Raw genomic sequence first — 20,179 nt, forward strand, 5'->3', positions numbered from 1 at the left:
CTCATGTGCCCAGTGGAGGAGATACAGACACCGGTGTGTTGCAATAGCGACGAACGGCCGTAGGGGGGTTGTGGTTGTAATCAGACAAGCGTGAGGGAGGGAGCTTGGATGGTTCGCAGCGGCAAGGGGTCTGTGGGAGTGGAGGGGAAAACCGAGTGTTATTGCAGCCGGTACGGTAGGTAGGAATGTGCTCGTTGCGCAAGTGGGCGAGGAGAGCAGACGTTATGAGTGGACCGTTCGAATGGTGAGAATGTGGACGAAAGACCAAGCACGGCAATCAATGTAATCCAGCTGTCACACAGACGAGGCAAGCATGACACGCCGCCGCCAATCTGCTCGAAGCGGGTCAATCTGTATTGTAAGGATTCCGACTGCGATATATCTTTCTCAAGGACCGTAAATTAAACAAGGATATGATATTGACCGTTTGAAGGGGGCCGGAGTAAGAAGGATAAAGGCAAGGTTGGAGAGCCAGATAGCTTAGCTCTGGTGGGAAAAAAAGATAGTGAAGGAAAAAGACCGATCAAGCGTGCAGAAATAATGGTAAGACAGCAAATTATTAAGACGAACTGCCAATACGGACGTAATAAGGACAAGAGAAGGGGGAATCTGGAGGAGAAACAGAAAGAGAGAAGAAAAGGGAAAAAGCAAAGAAGAAATGAAGTCTTTTGCTGGGATGATAGGTAGACTACCTAGATAAGCTGCTGCTGTTGCTGCTGCTATGGAAAGGTTCCAATAGCAGGAAAAAAGATGCTGCGTGTCTTGGAAGAAAGACTAATGGGCCTAAAAAGTAAGGTAGGTAAATTTCGTATGTAATTGTAATACTGTTACGCTTACAGGATATTCCAGCATACCTAAAGTTAGGCGCCTTGAATTTCAGGGCATACTTAGACTACGCATAGAGTTACTGGGGGACTGTGGATACCTCAGGCTCAAGGCCGGCAAGGCTGTTTCATTGGCGATCAGTAATGATACGGTATTGATTGCAGCAATACAGATATGACACCACCCACCCCGGCGACTCTGTCGATCCCAGATTGAGTGTTCCATAAGTGTTTCTGGTATCGCAAGAGGTATCGATTGATCTTTCAGTTATGGTACATACCTTTGTTGGGTTATCCTTACCTAAATTTTAAAGTGTAAGTATCATAAGTAGTTCATTGATGTCCCCGTGAGTTGATCAGGATATCTGGTTCTGATTGTCTTAGCACCTTTCCAGACAACCGCCAGATCTGGGGCCGCCCGAAATTATGCTCCCGCCGCCTCTTGTTTAGGCTTCAATCAAGGCGGGTCCCCTCGTCTTTTGCTGGTATGACGGAGAACAAGGTGATGAGGATGGACCATCATTGGCTATACGGGGTTGATTGAGTGGAATCTGCATAGGTGGAGGAGACCTTGTACAACAATGGTTCTATTTCGCTGGTCTTGAAATCTTCCGTTCTCACCACACATGGATCGATCAGTGCCTTCAGCCTGGTGAAATCGTCTGAAGCTCAGCGAATAGGTTGACCGCCAGATTGAGGCCATGGTTTGAGAGGCAGAGGCATTCTTATATAGCATGTACGTAATTTATGTACGCAAAGGGTGGAAGATAGTCCAGACTGCCCGCCTCAATAGCTTACTAGGTTCAGTCCGTAGGTAGCGGTTTGTTTGTGTATGGGACAATGGCAACTCTCAGTAGTCATTTGGTCGGACATACTTTCCTGACTTTTCGTATTCGAATTCTCTCTCAGATCAGCCATGGTTCATCAAGGCTCGGATAATACAAAGTATCTTCTGAGTCAACTCGAATCCTATCATCACCATAGAGTCATCGTCTTCTGATATTAGAGTAGGTAGTCAATCCCTATGGATAGACTCTTGCACTAACACAACTGTGTTGACAAGGCGGGTGAGAAGGTTAAGCAGCGCCTCTCAGCCCAACCGATCGGATCCACTAGACTAGCCTTGATTTTCCTCCATCGTATTCTGATCATTCGTCAGTTGTCAATCGAGAGTCCTTTCAAGGAATCATCCGATTTGCCCTGAGGCCATCATTTCTATTTCTGGGGGTCACATGGATGGGGCCTTGAATGTATCGTTGCAGATTTTTTTGAATGAAAGATCCGTATGAGGGAATCTGGATAGGCGGAAACTGGAGAAAGTTTTGATGAAATTGAATGTCTGCCTAGGACCTGCTGTTACGCAACTGTTTCATAGAGGTCTGCAGCTTCATCATTGGCAAATCCTCATTATGGTTAAGGTACTTCCAAATCCAGTGACCTTGAATTGACAACCTCAGGTACATGCAGAATGGTACCTTACCTACTGGTCCAAGTTAAACCCAGCACCCATGTTGGACATCATTTTGTGAATTTCTTCCTCGGAGCTCAATCTACTTACTCTGCTTTTCTCGTCAATATTATCATCGTACATACCTGCACTATTGACCTGAGCAGCATCAACACTGAGACTTGCCGTAAGTTCGTGCCAACTCATGGTCGGAGTGGATTAGGTAAAGTTCTGAGTTTTGATCCCTCGAACCTAAAGCCCCTTACATATACAATAGTAACAACCATGGTGTGTTTATCGCTCGACTCTTTGGCCCATAGTAAGTACAGCTGCGATCCAGGGAACCCATCCTTATCCTCATGTACTGCATCATGACTTCCTCTTATCGGATCTGGCCCTCTTGATGCTTCGTGACCACTCTATGTACTAATAATGATGTTCTTTGCAGTGCATCACCGTGCTCTTCCACAGTGTCCTCTGCTCTACGCTTCCACTAAGAGCTCACATACCATTGGATCCGCATAGTCATCCCTTCCATTACGATAGGACAAAGTCATAGACTCAATTGAGCCTTGCGTTATTTTCCTCATCTATTCCGTGGCACTAACATTCTAGATAAAGGATAATAATGATGAACATGATGGTCACCTATCACTATGACTATCGCTATGGTGCTGATAAGCTTGAACACGCAAGTCCCTTGCCTAGTCAAGAAAACTGTTATCAACCCCGGATTCTGATCGAGACACGAGTATACATTCAAAGGTGCTCGTGTCAACAAGCGAAACATTTTCGAGGTGTGTTCAAGACATGTGGGTACTCTCCCGGAAAGTTATGCATCCTTTGCATTCCATAAGGTAGTTTCCGTTCTGAGTACGTGTTGTCCATACACAAAGCGTTCTTTCTCTGGCTCATAGATTCTTAGGTGTAGATATTTCGAATGATGTTGCACTCGAACCAACGGTCAGTCATTCAAAAGCAAGGGAGCTTGAGTCTGGACCGGTGCTGGAGGATACGCAGGACCCTAGGAGGTCATTGTAGCGTATTTGGACAAGCAAATATGGCTACAGACCGGTGAAGAAGATCGTCGGGAGGTTATCTGGATAAGGAAATTTGTCTACACGATGCCTCATTTCCAATACTATCTTGGACACGTAGGACGCGCAGAACCATCAACGATGACGACTCGAAAGAATTACTAACTTCAGCTGAGAAGACATGGAAGCAATTTGCTCGGATCTCCTTTGAGCAAAGATCATTACTTACCATGTTTGATACTGGGTAGATAGAGCCTCATATATATTGAACACAGAAGTGGGCTCAAGCTTAGACCTTCATAGTCCGGTCATCATGCGTTTCCTCCAGTTGTCAAGTGAGCTATACATCCAAACAGGGCATGGACCTACTGATAGAAGACTATTCCCAGAGATTATCAAATTCGGATCTGTAGAATAATCGTTCTGGAGTGGAAGGGTTCAGGGTTCTTCTCCGTAAGTGCTCAAAACTGTGGACGCTTTACGCGCCTCGGCATCAATCCTACCACTGCTCTGTACTTTGAAAGACATTCAATGGGTCCTTGAAAACACCCGCTAGTTCATCCGGTCAATAACATATGGGTTGTTGGAGCCGATCTTCTCAGGTACAAACATGAAGGGTTGGTTATTAGGATGTCCTCACTTCCCTCGTGTTAAACGTTCCTGTGCTCTAACATATATGTGCTGTGGCGGCCTCATAGTATAATCTGCTCTGAGTCGCGACGGTTGTAAACCATAGATGCCTATCATGCCCAACGAGCAATACAGTATTTCATTAGGATATTTATCCTTGAATAAATATTTACAGAATCTCCATTCAACACAGCTATTACCAATTCATTGTTGTGCTTCTAGGCCAGGCTTACACGTGGTGCTTGTACTGGTATTTATGCTTAAATGTCTGCTCCAAACACTGTACAAAATGTTTGATTCATAGGATCTCCTTAGATGATAGACCTTAGTCTACAGTACGAAGTGGACTGGAACAGTCTGGAAGATAATAAACAAGCCCAATAAAGCACCTGATGTCATTGTGGTTGTTGTGAACCCTATCTTCTGTGAATACTGCAAGAATTTATCCGTCCATACTGAGTAGAGTGAGAAGACTGCAGGGCTTTGAATGTGAGTGACGACACTTGTCCCTCGCAAAGTCAAATGCGCAAAGGTCTGTCTTCTATGGAAGTTCCGCTGAAATTTCGGAAAAGACAAACAGACTCGATCCTGGACAAGTCTTCAGAGAATCACAGGAGGGAAATCCTTAGGAAGCAAGTGTCCAACTGTCTTAAGTATGCACTATTCTCTTAAACACCCATAACTGGACAAATCTGACAGTGGAAAGATGACCAAGCAAATGGCCCTTTTTTTCAGGGGCAGAAAACAAGAAAGCCACAAGCAAAAGAAAATGCCTAGGATTCAATAGTCAGCCCAGAGAGATAATATTAGCACACACCTATTTTAGCGCCCTTCCTTACGGAGAAAACCCATGTCAATCTATGGGACATGTGACGAATAAGCTTGATGAACAGTTGGCGTCAGGGACAAAGGCTTTCTTATTGGCTGAGTGCTTACGATGGGGAAATTACACCCGCTCTTAGCGGCAACGCCGAGCGAACCAACAAGAGATGAAGCAAAACACGGTGCGAATCAACAAACAAACGAGGAAACACTGGAACCAATGCAGCGTGGGCTCCTTCTTCTTTAGTGACGGAGTAACAACTGGTCACTAGAACTCTTGGAGCAAGCCTCTATGGGTTTAGTCTTTCCACTAGACTACAGAATGACCCCACTTGACAGGTTGTCTGCCTAAGGGAAAGAAAAGTACCTTACCCTTGCGGTCGGGAGTCTGGACCTCTAAGACTGAACACTAAGGCTCTAGGCGCCCTTGCGCCCCGTTTCCCTCGAGCCGGACTGGTCGGCTGTGCTGCTGACCGCTGGCCTTCCATCCTCCTGCCTCCCCAACTCAAGTCCTTCCCTTCCCTTCAGTCTCTCATTTTTCTTCCCTTGTCATTATTGTTTTCATCCCCCCATACCAACCCCTCTCCCATTCTTCCTCCTTTCTCACTCCATCACGTTCTCTCTCTAACCCAAGCAGGTGCCAGCTTCACTCTTTCAGCTGTTCACCTTGCTGTCCGTTCCTTTATCATCGCCGCCGATCAAGTCGGTCTCTACACTTCGGCCGATCGACTCACGACCCGACCACAACTACCCACCCGATTCATTCTCTCCTTGGGCTTCTGAATACACTCGAATAAGATTCCTCAATATCGACTGGCAGGAACTTTTTCGGATATAATGTAAGTGATGATGGAGAGACTGCCTGATGTCCTTGAAATGGTCATTGATGAGAAGGGAAATGTGACAGCACGACTTCTTTTTTGGATTAAATTCACTCATTCATCGAATACTCGAGCTCTTAAACAGCCTGCAAGAATCGGAGTCGAGACGCGTCACTAGGGAACACCTGTCCATCAACATCAGCAAAGATGTTCATCAAGCTTGTGACTCGCGGCGACAGCAGCGACAGCGATGACAATAGTTCACTTGCCCCCGCAATGATTGATCTATTGATTTCTCTCTTGGTTCTCATTCTACTCGGCATTGTATTAGTCGCTACTCTTCTGGTCCTGCGACGAAAGCGTCAAAATCAGATGAACTCCGAACTCCCAGTTCATAATGGGCAGTGCTCGCCCAATCATCGTCGTCTCACGATCTCCGCATCTTCAAACTCGAGAACACAGTCTATTCTGGTGTACGATGAGAAGCGCAGCTTGATCGAGAACTCGTCTAGCCCTCCACCCAGTCCGGTCCCTGAAATCCGCATTACGTTCCCCGAGGAGGAAGACGAGTCTGGAAAGCGCAAGTCTGGCCGTGTTGTAGTGGTGAGAATTAGTGATGCCGGTGCCGTTGGGTTGGAACCATGCAATGAAGAGCTTCCACCTTATCAGACCAGCGACGCTGAACGTTTCCAATCCCTGGACATCGAACGCATGGGCGGTCTCAAGGAGAAAGATGAATTGAAAAGATGGTCTTGAATTGCCGACCGCCGAGCGCCGACCGGTCTTTGAGGTGACCTGCGTATCTCTCCACCGAACTGATACCCAAAAGAATCGATTACTTTAAACCTTTCCATCCTTCGACGACACCGACTTCTTTCAATACATGACGATATTCTGGCGAAAATCTGCCCTGTCTTCCTGTCTGCGCCTCTTGACCATTACCGGTTTGCCTTTTTGTTTTCGACTTGCACATACGCGAATAGTCCGTCGATCCTACACTCTACACCTATTAACTCTTCCGGTCATCCGACTATACTGATGCTCGCGAGGACAATGTCATCGGCCGGATCGACTGGAAGAGTTACCAGATCGAAGGCTTACCGAAGCTAAATTGTGTATAGCAAAGGGTTGCTTCTTTTTTTTCTCTCTGCATTGCCATATTGGGATCTCTTACTACCTGGCCTTCTCGCTTCCATTGGCGTTCATCTCTTGTGCCTGGTCACTTGTGGTCCTCTCAGCCCTGCCACGTCACTAGGGTTGAAGGACGTAATGCACGCGGGTTTTCACTTTTCTTTCTTGGAGCCTCTCTCTTCCTTCTCAACCCCAGCTTTTATTTCTACCATTCTTCTTTCCCCCTTTACTTTCTCTATACTACTTTTATGCTTCTTTCATCCCTTGCAATTCTCGGTTTGCCTTTAGGGTGTCATACAACTGGATAATGTATGTAACTAGTCCGCTTTACATTACGTGGCTGCTTTCCATAGCGTGAGCCTGAATGGATGTCATTACCTGTACAGATAATCTATAAATGATCCATGAATAGTCTGTAGATCATGTTCACTCTTTGATAGTCACTTACTTTTGACAGTAAACAAAACCCCAGATAGGGCAATATGGCCCACCCATGGCAGGGTTTTTTGAATGTTCCGCGCCGAGCCGACCAATGACGCCTGGCACAAAGCTTGCATGAATACCTCGCTACCTCGCTACCTAATTGGGGGTCGCCGAAAGCGCCGAACTCCCGACGTCACGGGCGGCAGGAGATTTTTGGGAGGGTCCGGACAATCTGAACTCATCGTTCTGCTGGCCTTTCGTTCTTTTTTCTTTTACTAAGCTCATAATCGGCAAGATCAATTGACAACAAGTCTCTCATTATTACGGTTTCATTTGTTCTATTCGTTGTATTTGAGCTGTCATTGTAGCCATGAACGTACTTTGAGTCGGCTTCGATGGGAGAGCACACTGGCCAGCTCAGATAGTGACTTATAGGGTACACCTACTTTCTTTTTGGTTTTTTAATTCTCACTCTGTTCCTCAGATACTGAACTCAGTCCTTACAATATCAATGAAGTCTCTTGAGTGATCCAATTGCCTCGGAGCTTCTCGCATCGGAGGCCACTCTAGCACTTGCAGGCGTCTGCCAATATATTGCTCGACAATACCCCCTCCCACAACGACGAAAGCTGCGGGCAACTTTAACTGTTGGATGAACTAGATTTCATTCTACTCTGACCCGCGTGCACACAATGGCCTCGACGACAACCTCTGGGGCCGGCTATAATCGTCCGAGCTCCAAAGGCTCGCGACCTACAGCAGCTTCTTCCCCTGGAACGTCTTCGCCGCGGGTTTCCGAACCAAGTGACCTGACAACACGGCAGCAACTGCGGCCGGGAAAGACGACTAAAGCGCCGGTGGACAAGACGAAGGAATTTGAGCGCGCCTTCACAATAAAACATTTAGGAATACTCGGTGTGTTCGGCTGGATACTGTAAGCTTTCCCCCTTTTGCTCAGAGGTTTTTTTGGTCTTTATTGGATACCGTGAGCTGACTGGTCAAAATGATCCTAGGCTTTTGCATGTTGCTGGCATCTTCTTTTTTACAAAAGGTTTCCTTCTCACTCGGATGGTCTTGGAAAATAAATCGGCTTGCGATGTTCTTCCTTTCGACGATGCTTCTTCGTCTTCATCAGCCAGTAAAGGAAAGCGAGGATGCTGGCATGAAAAGTCATTTGACAAGGCTATTGTGATCATTATAGATGCATTGCGGTACGACTTTACCGTACCTTTTGTACCAGGAACGGAAAGTGAAACAGCGCACCTGTTTCATAACAACATACCAGTTTTGTACGAAACGGCCGTCAAGTCTCCCGAGAACGCTTTCTTGCTTCCATTCATTGCGGACCCGCCGACCACGACATTGCAACGACTCAAAGGACTGACGACCGGCACTTTACCTACATTTGTTGATGCTGGCTCCAACTTTGCCGGAACGGCAATCGATGAAGATAACCTCGTTGCGCAGCTACACGCGGCAGGCAAGACCTTGGTCCACCTGGGAGACGATACCTGGCATGCTCTTTTCCCTGGCTACTTCGACACTGCTCTGACACGGCCTTTCGATTCCTTCAATGTGTGGGACTTGCACACTGTTGACAATGGAGTCAACGATCATCTTTTCCCGCTGTTGCATCCTGAGAACTCGACAAAATGGGATGTCATTTTCGGTCATTATCTCGGCGTCGATCATGCTGGGCACCGATATGGACCAGACCACCCGGCTATGGCCGCAAAACTCCGCGAGATGGACCAAGTAGTCCGAGACATCATTGCCAAGCTAGATGACAAGACACTTTTGGTGGTCATGGGTGATCACGGAATGGACTCCAAGGGCGACCACGGGGGCGAATCGAATGACGAAGTTGAGGCGGCTCTCTGGATGTATTCCAAGAAAGCAATCTTCGGCCGCACGAGTTGGGAGACCGCTAATCCTCCAAGAACCGCACGGGAACGGTTCATTCCCCAGATAGACCTCGTACCCACTCTGTCACTTCTTCTGGGGATGCCAATCCCCTTCAACAACCTTGGTTCTCCGATTGAGGAGGCTTTCATCGGAGTTGGGGGTAACGGTTGGAAAAATCTTGCCACAGTAAACCGCCTGACCTCTGCACAGATCAGACGGTATCAGCACGAGTACACATCCTCGCATGGTGCGGCTGAAGCCCAGTCACTTGGATCAGAGGGGCTCTGGGAGGCCGCAGAGAGCGCCTGGCAGCAGCTCTCCAGAGCTGGTAAATCGAATGTGGCAGCTCCGCGTTCGGCTTCTGAATTGCATCACGAGTACCAGCGGCACGTCTTGCATATCTGCCGTGGGCTATGGGCGAAGTTTGACGTCTCCAGCATGTTGCAGGGCATCGCAATTCTTTCTGCAGCGGCCGTCCTTCTCGTCTTCTACGCACGAGGTATGAAAGCCGCCCGAACAGAACTCACTCAGTCTCTGCTCTCCTCCGTCGGGGTGGGATCAGTGTTGGGTGCTGTGACTGGAGCTTGCTTATGTTACTCTCGCATGCTGTCTGCTCGAGCAGCCGAGTCTTGTGCTCTGCTGGCTGCCGTAGGAAGCATCATTGGCGCTTCGTGGGCCATTTTCGGTAAACCTGGGCGCATAGCGTTGCCTCTCCCCAATAGTCTTTGGGGTTGGCTCGCAATTATCTTCACAGTGTCCCAATCGATAGGTTTTGCATCTAACTCGTACACAATATGGGAGGATGAAATCCTTCTGTTCTTCCTTTCAACTTTTGGAGTCGTCGCGGGTGCATCATCGATGCGGCAGAAGTCAACCGCGGACCGAGTGCTTGGAGTCTATCATTCAATTTTATTTGTGATTCTGGGAAGAGTTGCGTCCTTTTCCCGCTTGTGCCGCGAAGAGCAGATGCCATTCTGCCGCTCCACCTATTATGCTTCCACGACGTCCTCTACGTCTGCTCCCTGGCAACTTGTCATTCCCCTTCTCGTGACCCTCATCCTTCCGGCGGTTGTCCGGTCTTTCTATGCGGGCTCCAAATCCTATGAAGGCGCAGCGACATTGTGGATCGGCTTTGCGTTCCGGTTCGGTCTCTTTATTGCGTCCATTTTCTGGACGCTCGAGGCTGCCGACGACGGTGAATGGGGCCTTTTGAGCAAGGAGACCCTGAAGACCATACGCGTATTCCTCGCTCAGATTGTCCTTGCTCTTGCATTTGCCGCGGGAACCACCGCGTTCGTTTACACCAAACCGTGCGTCAGCATCAATGTCAGCCAAGGAGGCGCTGGATCCGAGGGTACAGAACCGGCCAGGAAGACCGTTACTATCTTGGGGTTCGGGAATGTCTATGGCACACGAGCTTTCCTCCTCGTCATTAATTTCTGCCTGGCGATCATTCTCATGCAGAAACCCATGGGCCAAGGGGCAATCGGCCTGTTGCTGTGGCAGATCCTCTCTCTTCTTGAGATTCTTGACACGAATGGGCTTGTCACCGGCAACTCGGCCATCGGGCCTGTAGTGTTGGGCCTGCTTGGGTCGTTCCACTTCTTCAAGACTGGACACCAGGCCACCCTCACCAGTATCCAATGGGAAACTGCGTTCATCCCTTTGTCTTCTGTTCAATATCCTTGGTCGCCCATTCTGGTAATTCTCAACACGTTCGGCGCGCAGATCCTCACTGCAATTGCGGTTCCTCTTACGGTGTTGTGGAAACGACCCCTCCAACTGCACGACAGCAGCTCATCCACCACATCCAGCACGCCCACCACCAGAATCCTGTCCGATGTGGCGCAAGCGGCCGCGACATATATTCTTTACTTTGCAACGATCAACCTAGCAACCACGATGTGGGCTGGCCACCTGCGCCGCCACCTCATGCTCTACCGGATCTTCTGCCCTCGATTCATGATGGGGGCTGCTGTTCTTGGTGTTGTGGATATTGTGTTGATCTTATTCTCTGTGGCTGGCGTACGGTCCAGTATATTGAGTGTGGCCGAAATATTTGGCTGGTAGTGCTGCCCATGTATTGCGCACGTCATGTGTCATTGGCATTTACAAGTACACCTTCGTGTATCCATTATTTACAGAACATCATGCACAGATGTAAAATAGCATATCCATTGAACAAAATGAAAATAGAAGCTAATCGTATTCTCGCCACATTGCGTCGGCACTCGCTACTTAGCACTTAATCCAGAAACCCAGGGCCCAGCCACTACCCGCAAGCAGCCTAGCGTGAAGCCTATTAAGCAAAAAGAAGGTTTCTTACATAATGCCACCCTGCAGCGGAGCGGGAATTTCTATTTTTCCTAAAGTTTATTCTATATTAGCTGCAACTTTATTTGGGCGCGTAATATGATTCGCTAACTGACAGATTTCATCTTTGCACTTCGTAATGATGGAGAATCGATCCTTCCTCAGATTTACAAGCATGCTGGTCGTCCATGGTTTTAACTAACCAAGTCCTATCTACCACTAGATAGCTAGAGCTAATGGAAGTCGAGACTATCGGATAACGCACCGCACAGCATGTAAATAACAGCCCGGATTACGTTCAGCGCTGTATGGGGTCTTTGGGGGGCTAGGGCTACGGAGCCTGAGAGAGGTCTGACCGTTGTGGCGACGGCTGAGTGACGGATACTGGCCGATGCCCTGATTTCTGAGCTCGCTCTGGTACGGGGTACTCTGGAGTTGGTATCACCGAAATCGATCTGCAGTCGGCGGTATTCAAAAGGTTGCTTACAGTCTACTATAGTGCGCATATGGTAGGGATCTTGCATGACAATGGCAGTGATAGCAGGCTCTGCCGGGACGACCCAGCTGGAAATTGAATTCGCGCGCAGTGACAATAGCGTCCGTCTGAAAGGAATCACTAGGAGCGAGGGATCAATGATACGTACCAAAGGGAGTCTCTGGCAACAACAGATTAGGAATTAGGGTATTGGAGCCGATATGTGCAGGGTCGCTAGGGCTGCTCTGGCGACTAGGTTGCTGGATTCAGTAGGAGTCTGAGTGGGCCCTCGCCAGTAACAATAAGACTAGATGCTCATGGAGTAAAATTACTGGGAAGTTCGTATCTTATGAGCTGGCTATCCATCTCGATAGGGTGGTTTGTTCATTTCTTCGTTTCCAGTGGGGCTGGCCAGGGGTCTGCGATGTCTGTCAAGTTTATTATTACCTGACGAGGTCATCTTTTTGCTTCGTTTTCTTTTTCTCTTTTTTGACGGTACCATTCTCTGTTTTCTATATGCGACGATATGCAGAATTCTTCTGTGCGGGATAGGTGACGTTGGGTAGCCAATGTGATATCCAAGTCTCAATCTCAAAAATGACAATGACTGCCCCAAACCCGCGCGGAACGGGCCTGGTAGTCCTGATATGGATCCTGACAAGCATCTCGGTGATCGTGGTCTCTCTGCGCGTCCTGGCCAAAACGAAGATTCGCCAATTCCGGACAGACGATATCGTGATGATCTCTGCGCTGGTACGTTTGCCTCCCGTGCTCTACACAGAAGACCACCAAGTTTTCAGTCTGACTGTACCAACACTGTCTGTAGATCCTTGGTATCATCGCCGGGTCCATGAACACCATCGCAGTCAAATACGGATACGGTCTACCGGACGAAATCGTCCCCGAACCTGGCGCGACGACGGGTCGAAAATTCTACATCATAGGACAGGCCTTTCTGATCCTCTGTACAGCCATCGGCCGCGCCGCCTTCGTGCTATACCTCCTAGCCATCCTGGGCGGGCAGAAATGGCAGCGCATCATCCTGACGGCTCTGGCCGTGATGGAGGTGATCTTCAATTCTGTGTCCATCATCTTGATGTTTGCTTCTTGCTCGCCTGTGTCGATGCTTTGGGATTATGCGGTTGAGGGGACGTGTGCGGCGGACTCCATCCAGGTCAACTTTGGGTATTTCCAGAGCGGTATGCCATAGCCGATTCCCTGTTTCAGGGACAGTGAACTGACGATGCGATGCCTCAGTATTCAACATCTTTGTCGATCTGTACCTAGCCGTCGTCCCGACGTATATCTTCTGGCACCTCAACCTCAAACTCGGGATCAAAATCAGCTTGGTGGCCCTCATGAGCGGTGGCCTGATGTAAGCCTCGCCTTCCATCTTCCCCCGGCCCTGCCCTGTGCTAATGTTGATACAATTGAAGTGCTATGGCCGCCGCCCTCGCCAAAACCATCCAACTCCCCGAAATCCACAACGACGCGCTAGGCGGCACAATCAACCTCCTCCGCTGGGGCTACATCGAAGCAAACCTGGTGATCATCACCGCGTCGCTACCGTGTCTCCGCTCGCTCATTCTCTCGGGGTTCCATTATATGACGAGTAGCGGACAGCGGTCTCGGTCGTATGAGCTTGGTGCGGCGTTTACGGGGACACGGGCTGGCACGACGTCAGTTACAGCGCAGAAGACCTGTCATAGAAAGACGGACTCGCGGTTGCGTGGGATGCTGTCGACTAGGAATCGGGGCGATGATGGGGCGAGTGTTGATCATATACTTGGCAGTCGGAATAGCCTTGATGGGGTGGAGACAGGTGGGAGTAGTCGGGACATCGGGACGGGGTCTGCTGGTATTCGGAAGCAGGTTGAAGTGACGGTTGTTGCGCATGATGATGGAAAGGGCGTATAGACTTTATATACTGTATATTAGAATAGAGTGTGATGTATACCAGAGGTCCTTTGAATCGATAACTTATCCTCAAACCTGTCTCAATCGCCGTACTTGAAGAGTGGCCACATTTGGTTCTCGTTATCTGAGCTACTATATGTAGAGCGAAACCTGTCCAGCATCAAGAATTCTGTTGTATTGCCTGTATCTAGATTACTAGTCAGAAGGGCATAATCTGATTCTGCCTTTCTATCTCATGATCTCGACTGACATTCATTCATACCCTACGAAACACTAAGATACTACCAAGGAGACAAGGAGCCGATGTAGGAAAGCGAGGAATAATTTATGATTCCTATAGCTTGATGTAAGCTAATGTATATATATATACAATTTGAACACATATCCCATCATCATCATCTAAAACTCATGACATGCATATAATGCAGGCATAACAATATAACACTCTCATAGGGACATAATCATAGACCCTATCTAAAGTCTAGGACTAGGACTAAAGACCTTTCTGAAGCGCAAGTGAGACAGGTCGCGCATGATCTCGACGGTGCTCTTGATGTTCTGCTTGACAATAACCGAGGTAGGCTTGGAGAAGAGCTCGTCAATCTCTTCGAGGGACTTGTTCTTGGTCTCGGGCATGAAGAGGATCTGGTAGAACCAACCCAGGACGGCGATACCTCCGTAGAAACCGAGAGTGAGACCGATCCGAGTCATCGAGTTCATCATCGCAGTAAAGTTGTAGGTGACGATGAAGGAGCACAGGAAGAGGTTGGCGTCCGCAGTGGTCATGCCGTAACTACGGAGATAAGTGGGGAAGACCTCGGCGGGGATGACCCATGTCAAGCAGGCATAGGAGCCGAAGAAGCCCATGTAAAGGATGATACCGGTCAAATAGAGACCCTCAGCCGTGGCAGGATAGGTCTTGTAGTCGACGGTGTAGCCAGCTCCCACGAGCACAAGACCGATGAAGAAACCAGGAAGCATAACGTTGGCCCAGTAGCGTCGGCCGAACCGCTCCATGTACAGCACTGCAGGAATAGTACCGATTAAGAGGGCTCCACCTCCAACGAGCGACATATAGACACTGGTACGGTCGTCGAAGCCAATCTTCGTCATCAGGACGCCCATGTAGTACATAACTGCGTTCACACCCGTGAATTGACCGAGGAAAACCATGATGTTGGCGTAGATCATGGCGCGGCGAGCCCGGGGGTTGGTGAAGAAGTCCAGCCAAGCCCACTTCTTGGTGCTGGCTTGTTCCTCGTTCTCAGCGGCGACAGCTTGGCGCATGCCCAGGAATTCCTCCTTGGACTCGTAAGCGTCGAAGCCACGAATACGCTTCCATACGCCATACGCCTCGACCGGTCTTCCCTTGTGCATCAGGTAACGGGGACTCTCAGGCATGAACAGCATGCCAACCAGAAGGATGGTCGAGAAGACCAGGGAAGAGCCGAGAATGAAGCGCCAGTCGCCGGCGACACCAAAGAACATGGCGGCCACCGCATAGCCGAGGACTTCACCGAAGGCAATGTTTAACTGATACAAAGAGACCAGGTTACCACGGATCTTACCGGGCACTAGATATCAGTCAGTACCCATGCTCGCCAAAGATCGAAGCGAAAGGAGGAAGCATACCAGACTCGGCGACGTAGACAGGGACAGTACCACCCTCAAGACCGACACCCATGCCAAGGACGAAACGGCCGCCAAACATCATGCCAAAGTTGATGGCACCGGCTTCCAGTCCAGCACCAATAGTGTACAGGATGCAGGAGACAATGATGGCCATGCGCCGACCAAGGTACTCGTTGCAGGGACCAAGGATCAGGGCACCGCCGACGGCACCGAGGGGCATACCGGCGTTGACCAGACTAGCTTGCGAGGAGGACAGATGCAAAGCGATGGGCATGGTTAGGTTCGCACCACTGATCAACGACTGATCCAGACCAGAGAGTAGACCACCCATAGATGCAAAGGCCACCAGAACATAAGTGAAGTAAGCGGGGTTGGCGAAAGTGAGCTCAAGCCGAGACTTCTTGATGCTGCCGAGCTGTACTTCCAGTTGCTGGAGCTCAGCATCCATGGCAGCTTCGTTGAAAGCCTCGGACTTGGGATCATTTCGAATATCATCCATCTCTTCGGCGACCTCCTTGTGGTCGTCGAGAGGAACCTCGACGTCTTTGACAGCCATGACGGGCAACGCAGGAGAATGATTATAGAAGTAGTGTATTGAGAGGTAGCCGGAGGCAGTAGGTAGTGTACAAAAGACCTTCACCGATGGAAGGCTTTACCCAAAGTATAAAGAGAAGAGGGGAGGACCTGCCGTTCCCTACAAAGACACAGTCTTCTAGTTAGGAAGAGGACAACCGCCTGTAGAAAGGATGTCGGAGAGAAGAATGATTAAAACGAGGGAAAGGGGAAGAAGAAACCCGGGGGATATTTATACGGGCACGGCATCCCGGGGTACAGTCCTGGGCCGCGGAGGGACGGTCATCACGGGTTTAGGGCAGGAAACAAGCGGGACAAGACTTTAACGGGGAAGTGGGGACAGAAAGAAACCAGGAGGGAAAAAAAGGGTAGCGTAACCGATGGAACAGGTTACTCCGAATTCAACAGGCTTACAACAGCAAGCCAGCATTTCTGGCACGGTGGGGGGGAATGGCCGAAGCTTAAGGAATGATGATCACGATCACGGCCAATGACCAATTGACGTGGTGGTGTGGTGCTCATTCTCGAGGCAATTTGAGTCAGTCTTCCCCCTCCTCTCGGTCGTTTTCACCTAGCAGCCATAAACTCAACTCGATGAACTCAATGAGCGCCATCTACATACTTTGACAATAGTGCAAAAGAATGCGGAGGCTTGAAGTAGCAAAGGTTGGGGAACGAGACGAATCCCCGTGGAGGCAAAGAGCCGGTTGGTGTGGAGATCTGGAGAAAACAAGTGGACTGTGGACGACTCAGGACGCGACTAGAAAACTCGATTCATGAAGTGCAACCCCCAGGCACACCCATAGCCAGTCAGAGCCAGATCTTGACCTCCCACTCGTGCATTGCACCACGCAGTCATCCCGAACTGTCGGCGACACTTCGGTGGAATTCCATCCAATTGCATCACCTGTCCGTGGTCTAAACTCCGAGTGTTGCCAGTTAGCTAATGCGAATGAGGCATTTAATGCTCGTCGATCCCGAAAGTGTCCAATTGCTGAACCAAATCGACCGGTCAAGTACCGGCTCTACCGGGATGCTGATTGCTCGTTGAACGCCACCAAGACGGACACAACCCGAGACGCATCAGCCAAGAAAGGCAGTACTTGCCCTCGAAATGCAGCCGAGACTTTCATTCGCCGTGGTGGGTTCAAGATCCGCGCCAAAAGGCTTAGTGTGGTGTCCCAGAAGGTCAGACCATGAGAGGAACAACCAAGGAACAATTCAGCCCGTGGGGGACTCGCTAAGGTCACGTGCCAAAACAGGCACTGGCGACAGTATAGGTACGGATTACTGAGCAGTCTTATGACCCTTTTTCAAAGCTTTCAGAACGAGACAGGGAATTGTAAATAGATTCGAATAGAAATATTATTTGACGATGTGAAGAGATGGTACAGAAACAAGCAAAATGGCCTAACGCTGTGTACAGACTTCTTCACGATCCAGAGCTTAGACAGACACCATCCAGCGATGTCCGTCTCGGGCGTGGACTCAAAATTAGTAGTAATATCAAGACATAACAACTTCATTCAGTGGCCGTTGAGGGTAACACCTCCAATTCCCCTCCCTCCCCTCCCTCTTACCGCCGTCCCGGCATCCCAACCGGCTTTCGCACACTCGGATCCGCCCCTCCCCCGTAATACGGTGACCCCGGCCGACTGCCGCCCGGAGGAGTCTGGGCCGGGCTAGGCGAGCGCCCTCCATGTAAGCGCGCTCGGAGTCTCTCCTGCGCAGACGCAGCCCGCTCAAGAGAGGCTTGGCCGGATGCGATTGTCTGATATGATCCCGCTCGTTGACTGGGGAGAGGTCGTGCCCCGGACTGATGCGCAGTCGACGGTGTGGGTGATCCCGAGGGAGGTGTCACCACTGAGCCAGAGGGAGCGCTGTGCACCGTCGACAGCGGGGCGCCTGCGCTCCCGGGTGCCAGACGTCCTCGTCGCAGACTGGCCGTTTGTGACGCTGGTGGCTGTTGAGAAGCTCCCGAGTCTCCCCATAGATCGCTCAGCCCGCCACCGCGTCCCGGACCTGAGGTTGTGACCGCTGAACCGTGTCCGTAGGCGCCTGGCTGGATCTGAGTGGTTGCGATGGTGCGGGAAGGGGCGGGTGCTGGAGCTTTAGGGTCCGGAGGGAGCCATGATGGAAAGGGCCGGCCTTTCTCTGTGTAGTAGGCACGTAGGACGTTGGAGATGTGAGAGCAGTCTTCGTTTTCTGGGTCGTCGGCCTCGTCTCCGGAAGTGATGGCACGGCGGAGGGAGTTGAGTCGCGTGCTAATGTTGGAGATCGCTGACGACGAGGTAATCGAAGAGAAATAGGAGGTCATTATTCTGTGATTTGAATGCCGGACGAATATGTGCAGAAGCTAACCGGCCGCGAAGGAAGGTCCAAATTGCACGGTGGCGGGGTCGGAAGCTATTCGGAGGGAGAGGATGGAAGGATTAATTAAGCTCGGCGGCACGGGGGACTGAAGTTAATGTGCAGGTTCAGGATAATGGGGGATTGCATGAACTTAAATCATCGACAGCAGGATTGAAGCCTCGAAGTCCATAGAAACCAAGAGGTAGAGCAGCTGTGGTCTCTTGCGATGAGATAGATTCCCGTGTCTCTGCGCTGGCGTGTTTCAACAGCGGATCCAGTTACCGCCGCACGTGAATCCCCGGCCGTGGAGAAATCACTTAACGCTACTAACATACTTTACACTGGCAGATATTCTGACAAGACATGATGCATATTCTGATAATCTCCTAGGCTCTGTACATGTTGTCGAACAAAATATTCTCTTGAAGCTTCAAAATCAGTCGTTAAACAAGTAGATGCAATGACTGGGTATGACAAGCCCCGATCGCAGGAGTAAGTTGTGAGGAAAAACCGAAACGCCGTGAATGTAGCTCAAACAAATTACTTTTTCTTCTATATCCTTCAATTCCTCCAAGGGTATGACCCAATTTAAGCCAGGATGCTCTCCTTGCCTGCTCCTTCGGTTTCGTATTCGATTTCGACCCGAGGACCCTTCTTCCGGGGCTTCGCTTGTGGAGCAGCACGCTTTCTCTTGGCCCCAGGCTTGGGCTTCTTGACCTCCTCATCGCTGGACGCCTCCTCTGAGCCGCTCTCCTCATCACTGTCTTCATCCTCGTCATCATCGTAATCACTCGAGTCGTCGGCCGAGTCTCCACCCAACCAGTCCTCGATATCCTCGAGATCCTCGTCGTCCTCAAGATCACTGACATACTCCACCTCACCAACGCCCTCTTCCTCTTCATCCTCAATCACTTCACCGTCATCAAGATCCTCATCCCGCTCACCCTCACCAGTGCGCTCCAGACCGCGCAGGACCTTCTTCCAGATCCCCTCCTCAACATTAAGCGGCCGGTCACCGTACGCGCCGCTCCGCAACCGCTCAATCAACTCACGCTCAATCGCTCGCTCAACCTTGGCAGCAGACTCAGCCTTGCGCTCTCTCGTCTCCTCCCTCCGCCGGATCTTCGGCGCCAACTTCGGCACAATCTTCTCACCCAGCCGCTCTTCCTCCTTCGCAATTTTCCGCACCCGAATAGCCACCTGCGTCAGCCGCGTGAGACGCTGCTTGCACTTATGAATAAGAAACTTCGGCCAATAGATCAGCCGCTCGTCGAGCTGCTCGAGCGCCTTGGCGTAGCTGGACGACAATCTGATCCGCTCCCAGAGCTTGCTGGGCATGTGGGCTCGTTCGATCGTCTTCATGTACAGGTACATGGCGCCGGTCTCTGGATCCGACCGCACGGTAGCGTACCGGGAGTTGGCCAGCGGGCAGGACTGCCGATTGCAGAGACCGCTGACATTGTATTCATTGCGGCAGAAGTTCTGGCCTTTGGTTGTCCTAGATCGTGCGGTATTAGTACGTGCGTAAATTTCATCGCTGAGATTTTGTTTTTCGCGGGCGGCGAATTCGACGAGCACAGGGTTTCACTCACTTGAGCTTGTAGGAGCAGAACTGCTGGTTGATAACCTGCCAGACAATCTCGTCGGAGGACATGATGTTTGATCCCGGCTGCTATGTACACCGGATTGACCTGCCCAGCCTGTTCGGAGGTATGATAGTTTTCTGTTGACCTGATGGATCGAAAGCTGATTTTCTCCGCAAGGAAAAAAAAAGTTGCGGGTAGCAAGGGGTCACGTGGTCGGCGCTTATCGATTGCCGGCTTATCGTTATCAACTGATCTATTATTTGTTCCTGTGTTTACCACAGCCAGCTGATA

The 20,179-nt window shown here is 50.1% G+C and overlaps 6 protein-coding genes across 6 annotated transcripts; 3 read left to right on the forward strand and 3 right to left on the reverse strand.

The window, feature by feature from the left end:
* Positions 1-5,788: 5,788 nt before the first annotated feature.
* On the forward strand, positions 5,789-6,337 carry ALT_0922 (uncharacterized protein; the record flags this gene model as incomplete). Its single annotated transcript, XM_033558747.2, has 1 exon — positions 5,789-6,337. The coding sequence occupies one exon, from the start codon at positions 5,789-5,791 to the stop codon at positions 6,335-6,337; it is 549 nt and encodes a 182-aa protein (XP_033414638.1).
* Positions 6,338-7,827: 1,490 nt separating this feature from the next.
* ALT_0923 (mannose-ethanolamine phosphotransferase GPI13) lies at positions 7,828-11,110 on the forward strand (the record flags this gene model as incomplete). Its single annotated transcript, XM_033558746.2, has 2 exons — positions 7,828-8,069; positions 8,149-11,110. The coding sequence occupies 2 exons, from the start codon at positions 7,828-7,830 to the stop codon at positions 11,108-11,110; spliced, it is 3,204 nt and encodes a 1,067-aa protein (XP_033414637.2).
* Positions 11,111-12,425: 1,315 nt separating this feature from the next.
* ALT_0924 (uncharacterized protein) lies at positions 12,426-13,745 on the forward strand (the record flags this gene model as incomplete). Its single annotated transcript, XM_033558745.1, has 4 exons — positions 12,426-12,581; positions 12,655-13,027; positions 13,086-13,203; positions 13,265-13,745. The coding sequence occupies 4 exons, from the start codon at positions 12,426-12,428 to the stop codon at positions 13,743-13,745; spliced, it is 1,128 nt and encodes a 375-aa protein (XP_033414636.1).
* A 474-nt stretch (positions 13,746-14,219) lies between these two features.
* Positions 14,220-15,933, reverse strand: ALT_0925 (putative MFS sugar transporter; the record flags this gene model as incomplete). Its single annotated transcript, XM_033558744.1, has 2 exons — positions 14,220-15,319; positions 15,378-15,933. 2 exons carry the CDS (start codon positions 15,931-15,933, stop codon positions 14,220-14,222), a joined length of 1,656 nt encoding a protein of 551 aa, XP_033414635.1.
* Positions 15,934-17,526: 1,593 nt separating this feature from the next.
* Positions 17,527-18,267, reverse strand: ALT_0926 (uncharacterized protein; the record flags this gene model as incomplete). The annotated part of the gene is made up of 1 exon (XM_033558743.1): positions 17,527-18,267. One exon carries the CDS (start codon positions 18,265-18,267, stop codon positions 17,527-17,529), a length of 741 nt encoding a protein of 246 aa, XP_033414634.1.
* Positions 18,268-18,890: 623 nt separating this feature from the next.
* Positions 18,891-19,956, reverse strand: ALT_0927 (ribosome biosynthesis protein MAK16; the record flags this gene model as incomplete). The annotated part of the gene is made up of 2 exons (XM_033558742.2): positions 18,891-19,800; positions 19,895-19,956. The coding sequence occupies 2 exons, from the start codon at positions 19,954-19,956 to the stop codon at positions 18,891-18,893; spliced, it is 972 nt and encodes a 323-aa protein (XP_033414633.2).
* Positions 19,957-20,179: the final 223 nt, after the last annotated feature.

Source organism: Aspergillus lentulus (assembly GCF_001445615.1).
Source record: "Aspergillus lentulus DNA, contig: Alt01, strain: IFM 54703, whole genome shotgun sequence".
NCBI classification, from domain to species: domain Eukaryota; kingdom Fungi; phylum Ascomycota; class Eurotiomycetes; order Eurotiales; family Aspergillaceae; genus Aspergillus; species Aspergillus lentulus.